The sequence below is a fragment of the Rhizophagus irregularis genome, chromosome 3 (assembly GCF_026210795.1).
Source record: "Rhizophagus irregularis chromosome 3, complete sequence".
Classification (NCBI taxonomy): domain Eukaryota; kingdom Fungi; phylum Glomeromycota; class Glomeromycetes; order Glomerales; family Glomeraceae; genus Rhizophagus; species Rhizophagus irregularis.
In genome coordinates, this window is record NC_089431.1 from 3,563,427 (window position 1) to 3,586,256 (window position 22,830).

Below are 22,830 nucleotides of genomic sequence, written 5' to 3' on the forward strand. Positions count from 1 at the left end.
TATTATTTATCATACTAATACAATTAGAATCAAATATTCCAGTTCAACAATTAGATATTGAAAGAGCAGTGGTCCAAGATCAAGATAATGAAAATAATAGACATATAGTACTTATTGATCCAGTCCTTTTAGATATTACAAATAATACACAGCACGAAGTATTAAGAAATATGGCTCGTCAAGACCTTCAAGATTATACAAATAAGATGGCCAATCAAATGAGCAAGGGAAGAAAAAGAATTAAAGAATATCAGATTGGTGATCTGGTAAGGGTTGCTGTTCCTAAAATTGATAGATTTAGTGTTGATCGACCCACTTTGCCATGTAAAATTATGGAAAAAACTGAAAATAATAAATATAGTTTGGGATCAAAATTTGGAATAATTGGAGTGTATTATTCTGCTAGTGAATTAGAACCACTTGGAACAGAAACTTTTCCTGAATTAGAAGTCATTCCCTTAAACAAAATATCAATTAGAGAGGCTGCACGTCTTCAGAGTGCGGGTTTAGTATCAGGGGGTATATGTAATTGTAAAGGTGAATGCAATAGTAATAAATGTCGCTGTAAGAAGGCAGGTGGAGACTGTAGCAGTAGATGCCATAGTGGACGTTCATGTCAAAATAAATGATGCGGCATTTGTTATATGTAAAAATATATTAATTAGTCAAAAAAATGCATTATTACTGATGTCTTATATGAAAAAATAATAAAGAATTTGAATTTAAGTAATTTCATGTATGCTTAAATCATTGATTTTATTTGTTAATAGATTATACACAATTTTATATTATTCAATATCAGATTTTACATTAAATTTTTTTTCGTTCCTCTTATTATAAATTTTCATTTCTCTAACATCCATGTTTTCTTACTCAAAATCTTATTTACCTATTCTCAAAAAACCATTAATCTATTCCTATTAAAAAAAGAAAAGAGAATGGCTAATATCTAGAAGAAAACACCAACATTATAGATACCATAACACCACCTATTTACCGGGAGAGAGTCCAAATCGAAATGCTAAAAAAAAAGACAAAAGAACGGTCAGTACCGTTCTACTTTACAAATACGCCGATTATTTAAACATATGAGAAAGAAAATAACACCACAGATACCATAGCACCAAATATTTACCGGGAGAAAGTCCAGACCGAAATGCTAAAAAAAAAAGAAAAAAGAACGGTCAGTACCGTTCTAGGAGAAAGAAACTAACACCATAGACACCATAGCACCAAATATTTACCGGGAGAGAGACCAGACCGAAATGCTAAAAAAAAAAGAAAAAAGAACGGTCAGTACCATTCTAGGAGAAGGAAACTAACACCATAGACACCATAGCACCAAGTATTTACCGGGAGAAAGTCCAGGCTGAACTGCTAAAAAAAAAAAGAAAAAAGAACGGTCAGTACCGTTCTAGGAGAAAGAAACTAACACTATAGTAAACATTATAGCATACCTATTTACCGGGAGAGAGCCCAGGCCGAAATGCTAAAAAAAAAGAAAAAAAAACGGTTAGTACCGTTCAAAAAAGAAAAAATAAAATAAAAATTGAATTCTACCTTAAAACATTTTAACCGTTCCTATTAAAAAAAGAAAAAGAAATGGGTTAAATACGGCTCCTAAAAAGAAAAAAACAAAAAAAACCTACTTAAAATGTTTAACAAAAAAAAGAAAAGGTAGGAATGGTTAGTACCGTTCCGAAAAAGAAAAAAACAAAAAAAAAAATAAAATAAAAGCTTCCGAACTTACCTCAAAGAGCCAATTAGCCGTAAAGAACCGTTCTTATTAAAAACTTTATAATAATTAAAGTAATTTTTAGTGTAGTTACTAATGAGTTAAACTAACACTATTTCAGATTAATAAAATAGTAAAAAATAGTAGAAAACGATCAATATTTTTTTTAAAAAAAAATTTTTTATTTGCCTCAGATTAAAACTGAGGCACCTCAGATTATCAATGATCCACATCACGCACCTCACATGACGATTTCAATCTGAGGTGCGTGAGTTGCGATCTGAGGCAAGAATCGATCTGAGGCACAACATATATAATGGAATATTCCTTAATTTAGAAATTTACCATGATTTTAAAATTTTTTCCGTACAAAAAAAATTTTTTTCCATGATTTTTTACTAAAAAAAAAAATTCCCCTAATTCCATGATTTTTAATTTTTTTTACCTCCTTAAAAAAAAAAAATAAAAAAATAAAATGGATTTTATTTCAAGTCTCTCACCTTTCTCGCGTCTCTCACCTTCTTCGTATCTCACACCTCGCTTCTAATTCTAAAAAATGAATACCAATAATTATAATAATAATAATAATAATAATAATAATAATAATAATAATAATAATAATAATAATAATATTCTATTTGCTCATCAAATAACAATGCAGGAGTTTAAAGAAGGAACTAACTCTATTCATAAAACGACGCTTAACGCGCTTATTAATAACTTGCAGTAAGTAAAATAATTAATAAAAGAAATAAATAAAGTAAAAAAATAGATAAATAAATAAATAAATAAAAGAAAAATCTTTAATTATAATCTTATAATCTTAAAATACATTTTTTGACGACTTGTAATAAATAGACCACCAGTATTTGGAAGTGGGAGAACTTCTACGTTTAGTTCGTTTGGAGTACCTTCGTTTGGAGCACCCTCGTTCGGAGTGCCTTCGTTTGGAGCACCCTTGTTCGGAGTACCTTCGCCTTCGTTTGGAGCACCCTTGTTCAGAGTACCTCGTTCGGAGTACCTTCGTTCGGAGTATCCTCGTTCAGAATTGGTAATAAAATTAATAAAATTTGTTTTTTTATATATATATATATTTAACTTTAAAACAACTTCTATTATATTATTATAGCTGCGGCAAGAGCAGCAACAATAGCAGCAACGACCACAGCAGCAACAACAACACCAACACCAACCGCACCAACAACAACAAGTGCACTAATACTAGCTGCACCAACACTACCAATCACATCAACAACCACATCAACAACCGCATCAACAACCGCATCAACAACACCACCAATACCAACCGCATTAACAACTACATCAACAACCGCATTAACAACCGCATCAACAACCGCATCAACAACACCACCAATACCAACCGCATTAACAACTACTGCTGCATCAACCGCAACAACAGCAGCTATTGCAACAACAACAATAGCAGCAGCAACAACAACAACATATCACCAGTCATCAATTCCATCATACTGGCCTTTACAGCAGCAGCAGCAGCAACAGCAGCAACAGCAGCAACAGCAACAGCAACAGCAGCAACAGCAACAGCGTCGTCGGGCTGGATGTGGGCCTCGCTACCGCTCCACCCACCTCGGCCTCGCGGCCTCGCAGTACCTATATCCCCCCTACGGGGCACAGGAATCCCCATATATCCGCCACAATCTGGGACAACATATGGAACAAATATATATACCAAATAACTAGAAAACAATAGAAAAGGAAGGAATAACGGATATAATGAGAGGGTTGTCCCGGATGTGGCAGATGTGGCAGATGTTTCAGAAAAAATATGAGAGGACATCCCCCCAGAAAAAGTTTTATTTTTACCCCCCCAGATCCGCCACATCCGGAACATCTGGAACAAGTCAGGATTCCGTCTAATAATCTATTGGAAGCAGTGAGACAGCAAACCAGGTAAATTAGTAGGTAAGCCCCTAGAAGGTCTATAGAGCCAGTAAGACCAACCCCGTTCTGCCCCCGTCAGAAAAAATAAGTAATTGAACAATGGATATTGAGAATAGAGCATATCCAGATAAGTTTAGAAGACAGTACTAATCTGTTTTCCTCTTTTTTGCCTCCTTAAGGCATTTATCAATACACTGTTTACACACGTCATCAGAATCTAAGATTTTCTGTCCAAGTTTTTTGCATTGCCGATTGTAAGCCGTCTGCTGTCTTTTAGCAGCGGTTTCTTTCTTTTTCTCCTTAGTCTTCTTCTTGATCACCCAGTCTATTCCAGTAAAAGTATTCTTATGCATACCACAAATTGTGCAGTCACCATGCAGCCGGTAACGCCCATTTGTAGTCATATCTTGTATTTCACTAGCCGTCTCAGTTTCCTTCTTGCACTTTAGGCAGTAAAAACGTGTCATTTTAAGATTTGAAGTCTAAAACCATTCCTTTAATTTGTTGTAATATGTCACACTTAGAGAATTACTATAAGTACTACAATCTCTCCGGAGTACCAGCACGAATTCTAAAAGGTGAAGAGCACTACAACCTATACAAAAAGCCCCTAAAGGAAAAGTCAACAGAACGCCCAAAGGTAATTGTATGGAAACCAAATGCAATACATCAGGCAGATCTTGCAGAGATGCCAGTTGACCCCAAAGGATTCCACTATTTTCTCGTAGTGGTGGAAGTTGCAGGAAAGAGAGTTGATGCAGAACCCCTAAAGGATAAGACTGCAAATAGAGTTCTAAACGGGTTTGTCAAAATCTACAGAAGAAATCGTATTAAGCCACCAACACACAGACTGGAGACAGACTCCGGATCAGAATTCACTAACGACCAGGTACGTGATTTTTTCCTGAACAGCCTAGGGGTAATGATGAGGTTCGGAGAGCCAGGAAGGCATAAACAGCAATCTTATGCTGAAAGAGCTATCCAAGCCATCCAAGAACCCCTTCTTAAACGAATGGTAGCACAGGAGTTGAAAACCGGGGTGACATCCGTGGAATGGTCAGAAGATTTCCATAATATAGTGAGTAAAGTAAATGAACTCTGGCAGAGAAATCCCCCAGACATTCCGACAGGATCACCCAAAGTGTCAAAAAAGACGGATCTCCTCTCTGAAGGAGCACGTGTCAGAGTCAAGTTAGATGAACCTATCTCAGTACTCGGTAATAAACTTCACGGAAAATTCCGTACAGGAGACATAAGATGGAACCCAAACATTCGTGTAATCAAAAAAATGATACTCTCACCCGAACAGCCTCCTACATATCTCCTTAATGGACCACATGGTCGATTAGGTGTATCCAGATGTGCATATACCCGAAAGGAATTGCAAGTAGTTCCTATTAATGAAAAGCCTCCACCTGACTCTGTGATAAGAGGACAACCTGAAAGATTTGTTCCTGAGCAGATACTTCGGCATCGCATTAGAAAAGGTCAAGACCAGTATTTGGTTAAGTGGGAGCGCTATCCAGACACTGAGGCTACTTGGGAACCTGCTGACCGTTTGAAGGAGGATGTCCCTGACTTAATTCGCAAATTTTGGGAATAAAAAAAATAGAAGAATTAAAGGGTCTTATTTTTTATCCCCTCGATTAGCATCAGGAACTATCGGGATAAAAACATTCTTCCCATCACAGGTAAAGGCTATATGTTCACGTGATTCATGGACATCATAATTGTAACGTTTCAGACACGTTCGGCTTAACCCAATTTCCCTATGCTTGTAACCACTTAAGACTGCAAGGTCCTCAGTGATAGCATAATCAGGGGTAAGTTTGATTGTCACTCCCTTTACCATGCCGAATGTCCTACCTGTTCCTGAAGCACCAGATATGTTATATGTAATACTCTTGTCAATATCCAACCCTAATTCCTCAGCAGCTTCTCTCTGAATAAAAGACGCATTAGCACAAGTGTCTGCTAAACACTGAATTGCTATTCCATTAACCTCCCCATCCAGTGCTAAAAGATCTTTAGTATTCTCTAAACGAGCTATGTCAATATCCATAGGATCATCTACCCTGATATCCTCTTCTTGTTCCTCCTCAACTAGGTCCTCCGGAATCTCTGTGACTTTTCTAGCAGACAATAACTCCTCCTGAAGAATCTCACGGAGTAATTTCCTAAAGTCTGCAGACCTTAACAGGCTTAATAAATCATTCTTAGTAACAGCTTTTGCAGGTGTAAACTTACTACCAGTAACTTTCACAGGAATCTTAACAGGGGTTGCTTTGCCTTTCAATGGCACACTAGAAGAGTTAACTGCTGTCTTATTTGGGGACGACTTAAGAAGTTTTGAGATACTCGAACCTACTTTTTTTTTGACCCAACACGAACCATATAGACATCACCATCTTTTTCTCTCAATTCTACCTTTTCACCAAAACTCGCAGTATCAATGTCCATAGCATCATCATTAAGATCGAGGTTTCTCATTGCTTGGGCCAAATCCAGATCATCACGTCTATCTTTAGCCTTCTGAAGTTGTTTTGTAAGTATTTTAGACGTCCCACGTTTATATCCCATAATAAGATCAATAGCATTTTGATGATCATCCAAAGTCCACTCAGGAGCATCAGGGTCATCACCAACATCATGATCTACATAACCATCATCCCAATCAGGATCCTGAGGATCCTGAACAACACGTCTCTGTGGTTTTGGTCGAACAGGTTTAATCTGCTGTCTATAGACTGGTGGATTACGAACTGGCCGAGCCTGTAATTGTTTAAATTGCACCTGAAAATTCTTGGTAAGTTCCTCAGCTTGAGCCTTAAGTAACTCTTGTAATTGTTCTTGAGTAACCCCAGATGACTTTGATGTCAGTACTACAGGTTCCTGTTTTCCTAACGGAGGTTGAGTTACATCACTGTAATCTGCTTGAAGTCGTCGATTTCTATCTTGTAACCCCAAGCGCATTTCAGCCCTTCTCCGTTCTAAATTTCTCAGATGTTTAACCAAGTCATCAGGATTAAGATTACTAAACCTTTCTGCTTCAAAAATATTATCAGCCGAAAGACCTCTAAAGAACTGGTCGATAATAAGATCATCAGTTAGTTTTAGTAATTTTCCAGCTCTCTTTACAGTTCTATAAAATGCATCGACTGGCTCATTTTCCTGATAAAGACTGTTAAAACGGATACGTTTCTTTTCATCTAAAATAGTTGGAAATTGTGTTCTAAGCCAATAAAGCGCCTGGTTAGGTTTAATACCTGGAAAAACTATAGAACGATTATTATTAGCAGCAACACCAGCATCTGCAGTAGCTGGAGCAGCTCTATCTGTCGGACGAGCACCAGCTCTTCCCCAAGCTTTATCTCCACCTATTAAATCATGGGTAGGAATAAATGCTGCTCTAATAGTTACTAATGCATTAGCTGCATCTGTAGCATGAACATGTGCTTCAGACCCATTTACATAGGTACCTGCATTTGGTCCTCCTGCACCTTCTGGTATTACTAATGCTACAAAAGCAGCTAAATTAGCTCCACCTCTTGAAGTAATACCAGAAAGTTCCCAATTTTTTCCTGTAATTTCTCGATCAAACCATTCAGCCGCTTCACCAGCCATGCAGCTTCTAAGTATACCCATAGCTCTTTTCCAAGACTCTGGTGGTCCTCCAGCAGCATATGGGTTAAGATTAATAGTATCAAGATAACCCATGTAAAGCCTAACAAATGTATCAACATCATCAGTAGCTTTACCCTCAAAAATCGGCAATCCTATCGCAGTGGTAGCCATATCGTCTCTAGTGGATTGTTTAAAAGAGGTGGAGGAGGGTTCAATTGTCTAATTCGAAACCATTGTACCTGAATTCTAAGAGCAGCTATCTGTTGGAAAAGTCTATTTCTAAGTCTCCCTAATGTCTGAATCCCAAAACGCACCCTATTATTAGCATGTGCTAGCTGTGCATTAACCTGTCCAAGTTGCGCATTAACCAATACAAGTTGTCCTCCAGTCTGAGTAGCCCTCAGCCGCCAATGATTTAAAAGGATATTACCACGATTCACAGCATTTTGAGCCTCATTACGATCCCTTACTGCTTGAGTATAATCTGCTTGTAATACATTACGTTCATGTCGTGCCTGATTACGTTCACCTATAGCCCGTCGACGAAGCTCTACCATAGTATCATAATCTCTTTGCAGGTTATGGTTTTCTTCTATGAAATTATCATTGGCAGCACGTATAATAACTAATTGACGTTCTAAATTAGTAAACGTTTCATCAAATGCATTTATCTTACCTTGTGCAAAAACTAACAAATCTTTTGTAATACCAAGTTCTTCATGTTTTGCTTTACAGCGATACATTAATATATTAATAATATGTTTGATTTGATTATTTGCCTCCTGTATCTCTGAATCAACAGTTAAACGACCCCTGGTAGTCAATAAATTTGCATGAGCCTTAAGTATTCTAACTAATTCATCATCGTCTTTTTCATTGACCAAGTGTGCAGGAGGCGGTCCAGTAGGTTCTGAAGGAGTATAAACTGGAATTGGTGTTGATGTCGACATAGTATTTAAACTAAGTTAGAATAAAATTCAAATGGATCTTTATGTATACAATTTGGACGAGTACACGACTGACTCAAGACAAGGCAATGAGTTTGCTCCATCATGGCCCTTTCGATTAGCCGTAGCAGGTAGCTCAGACTCAGGTAAGACAACTATGATCATTAATTTGTTAATGGGTAACAAGAAAGCAAAGGAGGATGGTAATCGGTATGTACTATGTGATGCGGTACTTTTAGTTGGCAGATATCTTGACGAGCCGAAGTGGGCAGTTGTACATGATTTTTTCGAAGAGGAGAAGATCCCATTCACTGCAGTAACCCATAGTGAGATTCCAGAGATTGACTCCTTCAACCCTACTCAAGCTACTGTGGTAATCTTTGAGGATCTGATGGATGCACCTAAAAAAATCCAGGATCTCATCACTGGTTACTTTACACATGGACGACACAAAAATATTTCATGTATTTATGTAGCCCAAAGATTCTTTGCCATTCCTAAGGCTATTCAAGAAAATGTTAACTACATCTCACTGCATGGAGGTCATGGAAGCCTTACAGATACCAAGAGAATCATCCGCCTATATACAGAAGAATCAGAGTCATTAGCACCAGTAATTGATGATCTTACTCTGCAACGTGAATTTGTAGTGTTTGATCTTAGACGGTCCAAAAGTGATCCACTGTCCATTCGAGTAAGATGGGATACTAGTCTCAGTTCGATTACAGAGCAATCTCAGTTCAATCCTAGTTTGATCTCAGTTCAATCTCAGTTTGATCCAAGTTTGAACCCAGTTCGATCTCAGTCTGAACCCAGTTCAATCACAGTTCGATCCAAGTTTAGTCCCTATGGTCAGAAAGCTGTATTTGAAGCAAAAAAAGGTGGACACTTGATTGAATTTGCTCGGGTATTTCCATCCCCTAAAGAACGTCAACATTTACTTGTACCTGGTGTCTTAGCCAAGAATGCAGATACCTGGATTAAATATGTCTTTCGGGAAGCTTATGGACTCTCTGGTAAGACCTTAGGAGCTGACTTTCAGGATTTCTTAGCAAAAGTACAGGGTAGGACTGCAAAGACTGAAACTCTGAAAACTGAGAATGTGAAGGAGTTATTCTCCCGATATGAAGCCCTGAAGTCTAGTCGCCCTCTGGATAATAAACAAATAATAGAAGGTATTGAAGTCCTTCTACAGATCTTTTCTAAGAGCCACATGGACCGTCGAGCATTACAAGTAGGGATTAATAGTATCTTGTGAGAATATCAAGTAATTCGTCTGCAGAAGCTCTAAGAATCATAGCACTTTTTTTACGGCCTTCAAAGTCAATCCTTAACATCTTAGCCTTCAACCCTATTGCTCCTAAAGCACGAGAAGCAAAGTTCTTAGTCATTGGATTACTTATATGATTTACATAGTTCTCATAAAATGTAGTGAAAGGCTCGTCAATACCATCTGGATATGTATCCCTTAGAAATTGATATAAAGCAATTTCTCCACTGTCATAACCTATGGCTATAAGCTGTTCGAGAAGCCACTTCCTAATATCTTCATATGGCTCTCCATCCATAATATTCATATCCAGTTTTTGTGTAAACAATTGTGTAAAGTCCACATTACTTCCCCGACGAATGATCTGAACTAACTTATCCCTAGCAAGTCCCAAGGCTTGTAGAGGGTCATTCTCATCACTAATCTTCTTTATAATCTGTCTGTATAATACACTGGATAATCCTCTATATGCTGTTTTTGGAGTGATTACTCCACAGTTTTGGCACTGGTTTATTACGATTGATGTTGACATGGCTATCTTTCTTTATGTAAAAAAGAATTATTCAAAATTAAGTAACTATTCGGAGCAGTCCTTGCACAACTTGTCCGTTAAGTCACTTGGGCTTACAGGCATGAGACATTCCCTACACAACTCAATATTAAGCTCTGCAAGTCTCGGGGTATGGTCCTCCAAAGTTCGTGGACGACTGGAAGGACCGGAGGAAGGTGTTCCGTTAGTCATATCTTGCTGTAAGATAAAATCATCATATTCATCTTGGTCAGCCTGAATAGCAGTCCTGATTTGTTGTATATCATTGAAAGTTAACCGCTGCCCATCAAGATTTTCCTCATTATAGCGTGTTTCATTGATGATTTCCTCTATAAGCGCCTCTTCTTCATAATGGACAAGGTAGTAATTCTCAACTACCTCATAGTCACTCTCAATCAGTCTATGATATGTTCTAGTACCACGTCGAACATAACGTCCTGTATCTGTATTTAAATATACAGGTTGCTCTTCAGGTGGAGGTGCAGTTTGTCTACGGACAAGCCTTCCATCAATATAATCATGGGATTCCATAACTATTCGATTAAAGGTATCTCCACCGATAATAATTGGACGTCCAGTTATAGGGTTAGCTATATAAGGGTAAGACATGTCTTTTTTTCTGTACGTGTCTACATACCTAATAGTTTTCTTCAATTTATAATAACCAAGTGACATGGTCATCAGTCCTTATCAAAAAATACAAGAATACCTGATGATAAGGTTACATGGTCATCAGTCCTTATCAAAAATGCAAGGATACCTGATGATAAGGTTACATGGTCATCAATCCTTGTCGAAAAAATGCAAGGATACCTGATAAATAAGTTACTGGGTTATTGGCCTAGAATGCATTCATGGAAAAACTATGGATTATATTACAGAAAATGTGAACGGAGTTCATGTCACGTGATACCCTGAACAAATGTGTAGAGTGTCACGTGATTTCATGCGGTACGTAGATCATTTCCTTTTTGGGCGATACCCGTTCCACAAAAAATCGATTTGGTAAGAATGCGTTTGGAACCCTGTGTAACATAAATTTCTTTTTTCGGTAATTCGGGATTACGCGGTAATGCCGGCCGGATCTAAAAAATATGACTCTGCAGGGTAATTCCTACGAAAGTCAAGTACAAAATGCTTACTCCTGTTGAGTCCAATCATTCCAATCTCCAAGGATCGCCTCCCCATCTATGTTCACTTAATGCATGCTCTATGGTTTCCCTTTCCTGGGGGTTCACAACCATCCCATTCCTAAGCATTTTCTCCATAATATAAAGCTGATCCTCGGTGAGGCGGTCTATCCATCTTTTATAGAAGTCATTTACATCTTCAAATGATATCCAGTCAATATTCCCTTTTTCAAACGGCTTTCCAAGAGCTTGGACATGACCAATTGTAATAGCGTAATTTTTCCATCTCTTATATGCTTCTTGACGAACCTCCTGCCACCACACACTATCTACTTTACTCGCTGCAATAAGGTCAGTATCTGGGATCTTTGCAACAATGCGTTCGACTATTTCTACTGGTAATCGGTCCAACATGATGTTATGTTACTTATACTATAGCCATCTTCAATTACTGTATGCCCATTACAAATGGATAAAAAATATAAACTAAATTCGTACAGGAGCCGCTTATGCAAGAAGTTCTGCTAAGGTTTTCTCAGCCTCATTCATAGTGACAGCTCGCTTTGGGGGACCTGTTAATGAGTCCTTAGTTACATTATAATACAACTCGAAGAGGGCCTCAAGTTTGTCTAAAAGAGCTTGTTTATTCTTGTATGATTCACGAATCTTTGCTATCTTAGCAGTATATGCTGCATTATCTGGGAAGAGTTTTCTGGCCACGAACTTTACATATGATACAGGAGACTTTGCTGTCTGGATTCTCTTGATATACTTCACATGATCCTGGACAAGGTAGCTGGTTTTGCTAAACCCAGATACTAATGCGACTACTATAGTGTCTTTCAATGCACGGATAATCTTGAGGACAGTTTCATCAGAGACAATGGTAAACTGATTGTGTGATGCATCATAAATAACTTTATCACTAATGCTGTCAGTGCTGTTAATAATGCTTGCTAATTCGGTATATGTTGACATGATTCCTTATACTTTTTTGTACTTTGTAATAAATAGGAATCTTCAAATTGACTTTACATTCAAGCAAGAAAAAATATATATACCTACTGTAAATCCAACCGCATTCTTGGCAATCATGTCCAGATAACCTTGTTTGCATTTTTCACATGGCAGTATCCTGCGGTTTCAAACTTGAGAGCTTTCAATGCTTTGGATGCATTTTCTGGACAAGTGATAAGTGTAGGACTACTCGGCTGTTCCTCTAGAATAAATCCATCTGTATGGATGCGTCGTACTTTATCCTTATATGGTTCTAATAACTCTGAAGTCGTCTTCCGTCCATGTGCTAATAAGAATGGAGCGATCCTAGGATACTCACCCTTGAAGGGACTACCTGGGTTTGTGAACTGGAATCGCCACTGGTCAGATCCTACTGGTACGATGGAGTCAAGTGTGTGGCCTTCTGGAAACTTGAATGGATCTGTTTGATCTGTGGTGAGTGTCTTGTAATTGCGTTTCCTCTGGCAGAGTGCTCCCCATAGTGTATTGAGAACTCTCTTTGCAACACGACCGGCCACGCCACCCTGGTTCTTTATATTGAAGAGAAAGTGGACATACTCACCAAATATTACAGTCCCAGGAATTCTTGCTTCTCTGTCATATATCAAGGCATTTGGCTTTCCATCCTGGATTAACTGTATATCGAGTCCAAGTTTCTTTGCTCGTTGTAAGTCAATGAATGTATAGACTCCCCTCTTATTCTGTCGGAAGAGAATGTCATTACCACTTACCTTGCCCTTGGGCGCTCCTGGGAGCTAGCACGAAATAATCCATACAAGGCATAACCTCTATGGTCTACAAAGTCTTTGAGTATTTGAAACTTACCTTGTCGGATTGGAAAGTTTGCATTTGATTGCTGAATACTTGGATACAAACTTGTCACGTCGTATTGCCTTCCATAGCCCTTCCATTCGTTGTCTGCCCAGATAAGACCTCCCATCATTGCATCACTTATCCACTCTGCTTCGACTGGGTCAAGAGGATCATTGGCTGGAACCCCTACACTAAACCGTTCAAAAAGCCAGAGTGCAGTTCTCTTGTACGACCAGTTGTGGTAAGATAAGTCGATTCCTAGACCGAACTTCTTTGTAGCCTGTAGGAAGGAATCCCGCTCTTCATGGATCCTCTGGTATGTTTCCTCAAGTGTTTCATATATTCCAGTTTTACAATTCTTCTCGATAGGGATGAAGGAGTAACTATCAGAGTTCTTACCTTTCTGAAACTGTCCAACTGTAAGAGACTTAACTGTCTTACCATTGTATATTGTTACTACATTATTAACCCCATCTTCACGATAAACAAAGGGAGACTTTTGTTTTCTATCTAATTTGCTAGGGTGGAGTCTTCCGGGATTCAGTGCAAGAGAGTAGTGGCCTTCAGACAGGATAAGTGTTGCACGTCTGTCAGATTTGCTCTTAGAAATTCGAGTGGAATCCCCTACAATATTAAGTGCAAGGCTTCCTGCAAGTTGTTCAACCTTATCCATATATGAGACTGGAACTGAAGCATCACGATTGAGACCTAATGCCTTTTTGATATACTCGGGCTTTTCGATTGACTTTGGCATTTTAGAGAATGTGCCGTAGATATATTTCAGGCATTTATACAGGCAATCATTTAGCTTCCCATTGCACCCCCCTGCAACCGGTGGGGCATCTCTCACATAAATTATGAATCATTCAAAATAATCAGGGTCTGCATCATCCGGTAGTTGTGCTTCGTCGTAGTGGTCCAAGAGTGAGAAGAGGCTGGCTGGTTGGTTTCCTGATGTCCATCCACCGGGTTTCCAGTTTTCATAGGGGAGCAGAATCTGAAATTTATGTGTCGGATACCGGGATTGGAGTCGCTGTCCAAGTCTTGCTATTGCTCCTCTGGAAAATCTTGCGCCTGAATACTGTAATTCTTTGATATCCGGTCTTGTAGGTAAAGCACGGACAATCTCTGAATAAACCATTTGACGTATTTATGAATTGTGTTCAGTTGTAATATAGGTTTTTTATACAAAAAATATAAGATAACTAAGAAGTGCTTATCTTATTAAAAGGAGTCAATCTTGCTGCATACACGATCAAGATCCTCTTCATCCCAGTCGTCGATGAGTCCATTGGCGGCTTCCCATTCACGTTCCATATCGGTTTTTGGACGTTACTCGGGGATCTCTCGTGCTTTACCCTTATTCATCTTCATAGTTTCATAACCGGAGGTGGTAGGGATAATCTCGGCATCATGATCCTCCTTATATGCTCTTATTAGATCTGTGAGTTCTTTACGGCTAGGTGTTTTAGGTAAGTACCCATTATATTCTATCCAGTCCTTGAAGCGGTCTACTACCTCCCTAAGGTAGTACTGGTACTCGTCCTCAATACGTGTTGTGGGACATTCCTCTACTTCAAACGCGAGTATTTCCCAGTCATAGTCGTCTGACACGTCTTGATACTTAGCCCATAAATCCTTACCTGTATTGTAGAGATCATTGAAGACCTGGTTCTTTGAATTCTTGACCCATGGCTTACGATCCCATCGGTGCCTTTCATGCCAAGCCCAGTATGCTCGAGTACCTTCCTTTGGTTTAGGGTCCCAGTCAACTTCTAGTTCTGTGTCGGGTTCTGGGATAGGTTGCTCTTCAGGAGCTGGTTCTGGGTCAGGCTTAGTGACAGATGCAGAAAATTCTGCGGGAGACTCGGGTTGTTGTTCAGAAGCTGGGTTTACAGTTGTAAAATCTGAGTCAGATAGCAAGTCATCTAAAACGTCGTAGTCATCATCAGCTTTAAATGCAGGTTCCTCAGCAGGCGGCTCATTTTCTTGATCAGGTTCCTCATCAGATAGATAACAGTCCGAGAAGCTATCTATAGGTTCATCAGTATCTGATTCTATAGGAGCTGGAGATTCCTCAGGAATAGGATCCTCATTGATGACAGGTGCGGGTTTTACCTTCAAGCAATCGGGCTTAAGTGGTACTGGTGGTGGAGTCTTTTTGGTCTCTTCAGTAGGCTTCTTCTTGACAGGAGCGGGTTTTTCCTCAGCAGGTTTCTCTTGTACGTCTTGTGGATTATTAGCAGGAATGCTATATATATTTGCCAAGAACTTTTCTAAGGCTTTGGGATCAGATGCGGGCTTCTCGGGAGTTTCTACATCTATTCCTTCTATATTGATTTCATCTGTTTCATGGATCCATTTTTTGGTGAGAAACTTTTTGTAAAGGTCCTCCCTAGATATGCTGTAAACTCGTGGTGTTGTCTTACCTACACGTATTTTTCTGCTATTTATACCCAACTCATTTGATAGGATTCTAGAAGCGTTTATCTTTGATAGGGGTGTAATGCAATGAGTTTCACAGTATGAAGTATATACCCTATAAAATTCTTGAACAGGTAGGTCGGTTATATGATTTTTTACTATGAGGTAAATGTCCTTTATGAATTGAAATAGGGGTGGGAGAGTTGATATGATGTGATCCTGCTTAGATGTCGTCATAGGTGGTGGATTCCCATTGAAGTCTGGGTAAGCGTCTGCAATGGCTCTCAAGTAAGCATAGAATGCCTCACTGGCACCTGGGTATTTCATAGCGTCACTGAGTTTCTTAAAGTAGTTGAGGTCTCCCTTGCGGGATGGTGACACATCCAAGAACACTGTGCGCCTATCGTCATTCTCCACTCTGAGAGCATTTTCATTAGTGAGTACAATGGTGGATATAAAGTTTTTGTAATGTGTTGGCGTCTTGTATTTTTCATGGATTTCCATTATGTCACCTGTTACCTTATCCTTCAATGATCGATACAGATTATTCCACTGGCTTTTTTCTGTAGGCATTTCCTCGAGGAGGAGAAGAACCTTACCTTGTAATTGCCCATTGAAACTTCCAAGAATCGTTTGAGGATCACTGGTCTTATAAACAAGTTGAGTACCTAAAACACTACGTTGAATGAAATCTGTTATAATACTCTTACCCCAACCCTGTCCAGATTTCAGGTAGAGAATCGAATACATTTTCCTTCCGGCTGCCACACCGGCCAACCACTTTATGATATACTCAGTAAGATTCCAATCGCCTGAACACCAGATATCCTGAATGTGGGAGAAGATAAATTTAACCGCGAGGTGGGTTGTAGATTCAAAAGTGGATATCGGACGCAGGATATGGAGGAATCCTGGAAAGATATTGAGATAAAGTTGGCCACCTAGTTCAAAGATACGGGATTTTTGAGGGTCACAGGTAGCTACACATACAGTACTATATTCGATCATAAACCATTTGTTGATATTAAATTCAACCTTTTGTGAAGGACCCTGTTCAGATTGTGTGTAAAAGACTTTGGTAATTGGACGGATAAGTTTATTAATATTTTTATCAGGGATGTGCTCGAGGTTTTTGATTTCTGATCGCCACATGAAGACTCCATGTGGGTTGGAGCAGGGGATAAAGTAACTGCAAAGATAACCTTTAGCTTGATTGAGATCCCTCATATTCTTTGCAGCGTTAATGAGCCGTTTAAGCTCATCAATACTAAAAGCCTTCTTCTGTTCACCGAACTTGGGGATAACTTGAGCTTGAGTGCTAGTTTGGGCAGTCATTTTTTGTTCTATCAAATCGAGTACTAATTTATAGTTACCTAATCTTCAATTGCCGAATATTTTTCCAAAGATCTGCACTCCTACCAATTTACCCTCCTGTAGTCCTATGGTCCTGCGATTCTGCGGTCCTCCGGTTATATCTGGTTATCTTCTAGGGGTAAAAAAAAAAACTATAAACCACGAACCTTTACGACTGCTCTAAATCTTCCCTTCCCCTTTTTCAAACTACATATATCTGAAATCCAAACCGCTCAAGAGCTCCTTTTACTATAGTTAGCTTTTTTCTAGTGTCCGTTAACTCTTTACAAGCCTTTTGATACGCCTTCCATTCAAGTTCACGGAGGGTACCCTCCTCCTCCAATGATTGGCCAAGAGCATCGTTTGCTTTTTCCTTCTTTTCTACTGCCCTGTCGTATGCCTCCTCGGCTTTTTTATGCCGCTTCCAGAGTACTCGTTCAGCTTCGGCTTTCCAGATTGGGCTGACTTCTAAAAGATGTGGCCCGAAATTGCTACTTGGAATGTGTTCCAGGATATGGCCTACAAGTTCAGGAATTACTAATACTGCGTGCGGGGTATACATGTTATCTGTCCTTATAGGTTACTTATGGTATACCCATTGTTCAATTACTTATTTTTTCTGACGGGGGCAGAACGGGGTTGGTCTTACTGGCTCTATAGACCTTCTAGGGGCTTACCTACTAATTTACCTGGTTTGCTGTCTCACTGCTTCCAATAGATTATTAGACGGAATCCTGACTTGTTCCAGATGTTCCGGATGTGGCGGATCTGGGGTGGTAAAAATAAAACTTTTTCTGGGGGGATGTCCTCTCATATTTTTTCTGAAACATCTGCCACATCTGCCACATCCGGGACAACCCTCTCATTATATCCGTTATTCCTTCCTTTTCTATTGTTTTCTAGTTATTTGGTATATATATTTGTTCCATATGTTGTCCCAGATTGTGGCGGATATATGGGGATTCCTGTGCCCCATAGGGGGGATATAGGTACTGCGAGGCCGCGAGGCCGAGGTGGGTGGAGCGGTAGCGAGGCCCACATCCAGCCTGACGACACAGCAGCAGCAGCAACAGCAACAGCAACAGCAGCAACAGCAGCAATGGCAACGGCAGCAGCAACACCAGCAGCGTATGCAGCGCCGACAGCGCGAATGTTTTGAATCAACGGGTAATAAAATTTATTAATTTAATGTAAAAGTAAATTTTATAAATTATTTAATAATAAAATTTTTAAATTAATAAAAATAGGAGCTGTTTGCTATTATTGTAATGATAATCATTACATCTTCGCTTGTACTCAAATACCGAAAGAGTACAAAGGCCGTTGCGTTAATTGCTGGGCGGACGATCATATGGTTATGAGTTGTAATAATGTTAAAATAAGAGAGCCTTGGCTCTAAATTTTTTAATTTTTTAACTTTTTTCTAATCTTTTTAATTTTTTAAGTTAGATTAAAAATTATTTTCTGAATCATGTTATGTTCTCGAACATTTTTCCGATTGGGGTCGGATAATAAAAGATTAATTAAAATATTCGATTGGGGTCGAATATTTTTCTTTTTCCGATTGGGGTCGGATATTAATCTTTTAAAAAATGTTCGATTACTATTTTTTTTTTGTCCGATCGATTGGGGTCGAATTAATTTTTGATTACTATTTTTTTTTGTCTGAGTCGGATTAATTTTTTTAAAAAACGTTCGATTGGGGTCGAACCAATATAATAAAAAAAAATTTTTTTATAAAATTATATATTTATTTTCATATATATTATTTTTAATATTTTTTATTTATTTTTAATATTTTTTATTTATTAATATTATTAATTCGCAATTCGTAAAAAAAGTAAACATGAAAAAATTTACATTACATTTATATAATGATCGGTAGGAATAGTAGTGATAATAAAATGCGTTAATATTCGTTAATACCAATAATTAAATGTGTTAATACTAAGAATCTCTAATCATTTTAGATCTAAACATGAATAACGACGATACTTGATGTAAAACTCGTTTCTATTAGTTAGTAAATAGTATGTACATGAGAGGTAACAGCAATCCAAAAGGCGCGTTACTTTATAAACTGGTAAACTTTATAGAATAAAATAACAGCTAAAGGAAACGAAAATAATGAGATATTACTAAGGTATACAAGGTATAGGTATCATGTATCATTCAGCGATATTAAAACAGCACCAAGTTATGTATGATAAGTTTATACGAAGTTTATATCAACGACGAAGTTTAATTTTCTAGATCTTTTATTAAAAATTGGAATAATAATGAATTTCTAAGTATTTTTCTATTTATTATTTTATTTAAGAATTTTTTTTATAATAAAACTTGCTTAGTAATACAATATATAATAAAATCAATAAAATCAATAAAATAAGTTTCATATTGCATAAAAAATTTTTTTATTTAATTAAATTTTTTTATTTAATTAATTATATTAATATATTTATTATAAAAGATTATTAAGGAAAGGTAAAAAAATTAAGTAAATTTAGAATGTGACGAAGGTGGATAAGGAAATAACGCGAGCGTGATGGTAGTTGCAGATGGTATGTGTATATGGTGGCGGCGGCGGTTATTGTGGTGGAGGAGGAAGTAATTGTAGTAAAGGAAGTGATCAAAAAAGTAATTTTAGAGACGGAAAAGGTGATCGTGATGAAGCGATTATTGTGATGTTTGCAGATATTTTCGGTTTTACTATAATATAAAAACTTGATACACGATTATAATATGGTTGAATTACGGTTAAATGGGTTAAATGATATTAAATGTATATTATAGAAACGCGGTTCTGTTATAATAAAATAACTTGATCGCTAATATTATTATAAATTATAAGTTAATTTAAAATAAATACATTGTAGGTAAACAGTCATATATATTACTTTTTAAATACATTCACAATTCACAATTAAAGTAAAATGATCTCCCATCGTACAATTGTAACGATTGTACTAAAATAAACGTATATTTCGTATATTTTCAAATATTGTACAATAATCGCACAATTTTTATATCCTAAACTTTTATTGCACAAAAGTTGAACGTTTTCTGTATACTTAATTTAAGTTTATTTTCAATTGTACAAAGATCGCACATTTTCAATACACTATAAAATCGACATGGCCATTTTTATCCAAAAAACTGCAATAATTGTATGATTTCTGCACGGACTTGAACAAATATTGCACAAAAATTGGATGATCTTTTTTCATAGGGAAAGAATGCTGGAATTCTGATCCAAATAAAAGGCCAACAGCTACTGTTTTAAAAAACAAAATGTGTAAAATAGTCATTATCGAAAATGAAAATCCAACTAAAATTATAAGATCGTCAGGTATTGGACCTGTAAAAACAAATAATCCAGGCGCAATTTACAGGAGTAGATCTTTAAGTGGTATGATTCAATCTGCAATGTCTACAAGAAGTTTAGATAATTACGGAAGTTGGTAAATATGATATTAAATGTTTTTACTTGACAAAAAATAGGATTCTGAATGATACCGTCCCAAGCTATTTATAAACTGTCCAAATAATTGGACATGGATGTCTGTTCCTAATTTGGATGATTGAATCAATCTGAATTATATATCAGAAGTAATAATAATACTATGCTTCATTACTATTTAGATTTTTTTTTTTAATGGTATTATTATTTGTATTCATTTAAAGGTAAAAGGAAGTTTGAAGACAACAAAATTGAAAACTGTTTTAATGAAGGTATTATAAAGTCAAAAATTATATAGTATATAAGTGCAAATGGATTCAATATTTACTAAAGTGAAATATTTTCAGATAAAATTATTAAAAAGATAAGATCAATAGAAAATGAGAATAATGGTAAAATCCTTTTTATATCTTTGTAACAAAATACTATTTATTCCTAATAAAATTTATTTTCATTTATTTAGATTATATTAAGCAAGAATTTGGATATAAAATATATTAATGATGAAAGTAAGTAAATACTATTGTATAATTCTATAAATATTTTTATTATCTTAATCTGATTTTTTAATTTAAAAAAATAGGATATATTTCACAGGAAATTGATTTTGATATTTGAATATTATATCTAAATTATCTTAAAGCCTATAAGTCGTTATTTATTCTTTTTTTCATTCTTTTATTTTATTTAATAAATAACATTGTTATTAAGTGTGTTATAATATACATTCTACATTAGAGTTATAATTGATGTCTATTATGATTTGCTTTTGTAAACATATTCTCTAAGCTAAACTTTCAAACTTATATTTCTATAAACTTAAAAATTTAATAGTGAATCTGGACAATTAAACGAAATTTGCCCTTTTACCAATTTATAGTAATAACAAGATAAAAAAAAAATGAATTTTGCATCATCCATTATATTGTATTACTCAAAAACATATGAGTGATCTGACCTAAGGAAATCTCATAAATTGCATATTAATTTCAAGCTCGTTGAATTTTGAAATTCAATTGTTGAAAATGCGTTAAATGATCACACGTAATTTATCTGATTGGATATCTATCCTGTGATTGATGATTTCAAATGCATCAAATTCACTACGATTAAACATCTTAATATTTTTTTTTAACATATAACATTGTTTTTGAAAAAATTATATACTTAAAGAAGTTACATATATGGAGCTTTCTTTATTTAGAGTTAACCTTTTGTGGAAAAAAATAGTGCACCCATGATTGTAATAATTGTAGTATTGGGATTATAAATTGGTTTTAATTAGTTATTATACATATGATACTTTCATTTCAAGGTTAAATAATATCTTTGCTGAAAGAAATGTCTCTTAATAATCCAATTAAAAATAAATGACCACAATTTATTAAAACTGTAATAGGTGAAAATTACAAATTGCTTTTTATCGAGGATCGAGGATTTTGTATGAAAATTTGATTTGAAAGAATTTCTTATTATTATGTTTAAGAAGGTGTTTAATTCAGAAACTCTAATTTGTACAATTAATTTCTATCATGTAATGAGACGATATTAATAGTTATTTTTTTATAGAAAATACTATCAAATATTCAATCAATAAATACAATATTGAATTTGTTCTTTATGCACGATAATTTATTTTCTTTTAAATTTATAGTTTTAAATACCCGAGTAGCTTATTAAAATATGGATGAAGCATTACTTGTACTACAGAAGTTTATGAAGTATCGAAAATTTAAAATCATGGAAAATATTAACATCATTTATTAATTATATAATTTATTTTAAAGAATACAATATACACAATTTTTGATTACAATGGAGTTTAAAGTTTAAAATCATTATTAAAAAAAATAAACAAGTAAAATACGATTTAATTATGTAATGCATTGCTAAATTTAAAAACCAGTACATGTGATACTGCAAACTTAATCTATATTTAACTTAAATAAAATGTATATATTAACTCATACTCATTGTAAAATAAATTTTTCATTATAAATACGCATCATATATTTTTTTTACAAATTATTCATATAACCTAATAAAATGAACATATTAACAAATAACTATATTAGCTTGTGTTGACGAGACGTTCCTTAATGATATTGCTGAAAGCTTTATATTGAATTAAATGTGAGAATCTTACACTACTAGTAACAAAAACTAATAGATATGAAAAGCGATTATCTTTACGGAATCAATGTAACTAAATGTCTTTCTTGCTTGTATTGTGAATAATTATTTGATTTCTGATTTCAAGCTCAATCATAAATATTTATAAATTTACATCTAAACATAGAGTGGTTAAAGAGGACAAAAATCACAAAATATACGAGTAAATTGCAAGGACAGATCTTTGCTATTTTCAAATGCGAAAGATTTGCATTTAAAAATATAAAAAGTTGGTAAGTGAAATCTTTCAAGTATGACCAACATGAGAAGCAAAAAACAAATATATTATAAGTTTCAACATAATTAATTATGATACGGTATTTGACAACTCCATAAGGTGAATGGAATAGAAAGGACTAAGGAGTAATTTTTGACCGAGGTGTTTCAACGACTTTACCACGTAGAAACCTGA

At 36.0% G+C, this 22,830-nt stretch overlaps 8 protein-coding genes across 8 annotated transcripts; 3 read left to right on the forward strand and 5 right to left on the reverse strand.

Annotated features, from left to right (window-relative positions):
* Window positions 1-2,291: 2,291 nt before the first annotated feature.
* OCT59_020894 (uncharacterized protein) lies at window positions 2,292-3,457 on the forward strand (the record flags this gene model as incomplete). The annotated part of the gene is made up of 3 exons (XM_066149474.1): window positions 2,292-2,461; window positions 2,594-2,775; window positions 2,865-3,457. 3 exons carry the CDS (start codon window positions 2,292-2,294, stop codon window positions 3,455-3,457), a joined length of 945 nt encoding a protein of 314 aa, XP_065990375.1.
* A 7,749-nt stretch (window positions 3,458-11,206) lies between these two features.
* OCT59_020895 (uncharacterized protein) lies at window positions 11,207-11,593 on the reverse strand (the record flags this gene model as incomplete). Its single annotated transcript, XM_066149475.1, has 1 exon — window positions 11,207-11,593. The coding sequence occupies one exon, from the start codon at window positions 11,591-11,593 to the stop codon at window positions 11,207-11,209; it is 387 nt and encodes a 128-aa protein (XP_065990376.1).
* Window positions 11,594-11,686: 93 nt separating this feature from the next.
* OCT59_020896 (uncharacterized protein) lies at window positions 11,687-12,157 on the reverse strand (the record flags this gene model as incomplete). Its single annotated transcript, XM_066149476.1, has 1 exon — window positions 11,687-12,157. One exon carries the CDS (start codon window positions 12,155-12,157, stop codon window positions 11,687-11,689), a length of 471 nt encoding a protein of 156 aa, XP_065990377.1.
* A 113-nt stretch (window positions 12,158-12,270) lies between these two features.
* OCT59_020897 (uncharacterized protein) lies at window positions 12,271-13,763 on the reverse strand (the record flags this gene model as incomplete). The annotated part of the gene is made up of 2 exons (XM_066149477.1): window positions 12,271-12,944; window positions 13,022-13,763. 2 exons carry the CDS (start codon window positions 13,761-13,763, stop codon window positions 12,271-12,273), a joined length of 1,416 nt encoding a protein of 471 aa, XP_065990378.1.
* Window positions 13,764-13,871: 108 nt separating this feature from the next.
* Window positions 13,872-14,150, reverse strand: OCT59_020898 (uncharacterized protein; the record flags this gene model as incomplete). Its single annotated transcript, XM_066149478.1, has 1 exon — window positions 13,872-14,150. The coding sequence occupies one exon, from the start codon at window positions 14,148-14,150 to the stop codon at window positions 13,872-13,874; it is 279 nt and encodes a 92-aa protein (XP_065990379.1).
* A 2,838-nt stretch (window positions 14,151-16,988) lies between these two features.
* OCT59_020899 (uncharacterized protein) lies at window positions 16,989-17,348 on the reverse strand (the record flags this gene model as incomplete). Its single annotated transcript, XM_066149479.1, has 1 exon — window positions 16,989-17,348. One exon carries the CDS (start codon window positions 17,346-17,348, stop codon window positions 16,989-16,991), a length of 360 nt encoding a protein of 119 aa, XP_065990380.1.
* A 393-nt stretch (window positions 17,349-17,741) lies between these two features.
* On the forward strand, window positions 17,742-17,945 carry OCT59_020900 (uncharacterized protein; the record flags this gene model as incomplete). The annotated part of the gene is made up of 1 exon (XM_066149481.1): window positions 17,742-17,945. One exon carries the CDS (start codon window positions 17,742-17,744, stop codon window positions 17,943-17,945), a length of 204 nt encoding a protein of 67 aa, XP_065990381.1.
* Window positions 17,946-20,077: 2,132 nt separating this feature from the next.
* On the forward strand, window positions 20,078-20,747 carry OCT59_020901 (uncharacterized protein; the record flags this gene model as incomplete). The annotated part of the gene is made up of 4 exons (XM_066149482.1): window positions 20,078-20,243; window positions 20,471-20,518; window positions 20,594-20,638; window positions 20,710-20,747. The coding sequence occupies 4 exons, from the start codon at window positions 20,078-20,080 to the stop codon at window positions 20,745-20,747; spliced, it is 297 nt and encodes a 98-aa protein (XP_065990382.1).
* Between the last annotated feature and the right edge of the window lie 2,083 nt (window positions 20,748-22,830).